The sequence below is a fragment of the Atta colombica genome, unplaced genomic scaffold, assembly GCF_001594045.1.
Source record: "Atta colombica isolate Treedump-2 unplaced genomic scaffold, Acol1.0 scaffold32, whole genome shotgun sequence".
Lineage (NCBI taxonomy): Eukaryota > Metazoa > Arthropoda > Insecta > Hymenoptera > Formicidae > Atta > Atta colombica.
Genome location: NW_017259426.1, coordinates 1,053,626 through 1,055,264, shown reverse-complemented (window position 1 = coordinate 1,055,264; position 1,639 = coordinate 1,053,626). Strand labels below are relative to the sequence as shown.

The following is a 1,639-nucleotide window of genomic DNA, read 5'->3' as shown; positions in this document are numbered from 1 at the left end:
ATATATATATATAGAAGGAATTATGGCTTGATGGCAATTTCGAAAGTTGAACGTTCGTAAATATCAAGTGCAGCGGAACATTTCTCCCGGTTTCAGCCATCATCTTTCTTAATTCATCGCCGTAGCTCCTATCGAAAATCGATCGTTCTATATGAGACATGCAAATTCCGGAGCCGGCTATTTACTTCACAACTATTTATTGCTTCTATACGAGGAATGTGAAAATGTTGCGATTAAATTTCCCATATGCGACTCCTCCGATATAAATTATGTGATATGTCTAACGAATGTGAAATGTAAAAGCTTGAGAGCAAAAGTCCTCCATCGTTATGAATTGTGGAAATATTATTTTCATATGACGCCGATTATTATAAACGATAAGAAACCCATTTTAGAGTATTCTCATCAAAGCTTGAAAGAATTGCGGAAATTTCTCTTTCCAATATCTTCAATTCCAATAATTTTATCGAAATCTTTTTATATAAATCTGATCGTAACTGTCGCACACAAAAGAGATATTTTTCTTTCTTTGAGAATAGATGTTCCTCCTTTATATCAATAGAATTTTTCAAACTAATATATCTTCACAGAATCTAAAGAGATACTTTAAAGTTGGCATTTAAATCTTTTATCAGAATGAAACGATTGCTTGACCATCTTCCTCGCAATAACAATCACTTATTCACTATACTTATCATTATTTTATAATATTTTTCGGGAAAAACAATTATTAATCCTTTTATTAATGCATGCAGTACCGGGATAGTTATTTTAAATAATAATAACTTTTATATTTTTGTGCAAATTTCGTTTTTTAAGACGCTTCAAAAACTCTTCTTCGAACAACAAAGAATAGTTTTCTTCACAAACTTTATTTTGTTTTTACATTCTACATTTTTAAGAAACTCTGTAAAATACATAATGAAAGGGTAAAAAAAATTATGCATTGACAGAAGGATAAAAAATATCTAAGAATATACAGAGAAAGACATGAAAGTATTATCTGACTCACCTGTTCGTAATTTCGGATAAAATCGCGGAGTTCACGCTCTTTGTCCTCGAGGGTGCCGTAGAGCGCCTTCATCTGATTGAGAAGATCGAACTTCTCCGCTTTGAGACGCTTCCGATCAGCCTTCAAGGCCTGGAGTGCTTCCTTCGCGTGCTGCAATTCCATTTCTAGAGCGACAAACCGCGCTTCTTCTTCCATTGCGGCATCCTCGGCACCGACCTCGCCGCGCGCTGCACCGCTTAGCAACAACCTCCTCAACCTCGCAACCTCGGCTACCAATCGTTCGTTCTCCAGTCGCAATCTTCTGGCACTAGCCAGCTCTGTGTGTCCACCGCCATGAATATTGGATAGTCTAGACGCCACCACCGGGTCGCCGATTCCTACATCAAAAAAAAAAAAAAAATCATTTAAAAATAGAATTAATTCATATATATATTTTATGATCAATACACAAAAAAAATGATTTTGTTGAACTATAAAAATAAGTATCTAAAAACTAGATTTAGAAAATAATTTTGTTGGACTATAAAAATAATTATGTAGGATATTTGGATGCTAAAATGCCAAAACTTTTTGCAGCATTGCTCATCATGCTTGAGTTTCATACGTAACTATTTTGTCAGTCCAATA

General features: G+C 34.6%; 1 protein-coding gene across 5 annotated transcripts in view; it reads right to left on the bottom strand.

The window, feature by feature from the left end:
* Nucleotides 1-1,639, bottom strand: part of LOC108690411 (liprin-beta-2) — a 154,708-nt gene that overhangs the window by 26,481 nt on the left and 126,588 nt on the right. For all 5 annotated transcript variants that reach the window (XM_018197683.1, XM_018197685.1, XM_018197684.1 and 2 more), the window contains one exon: nucleotides 1,013-1,389. In XM_018197683.1, coding sequence (XP_018053172.1) covers nucleotides 1,013-1,389 — 377 coding nt within the window. The remainder of the gene's footprint in view (nucleotides 1-1,012; nucleotides 1,390-1,639) is intronic.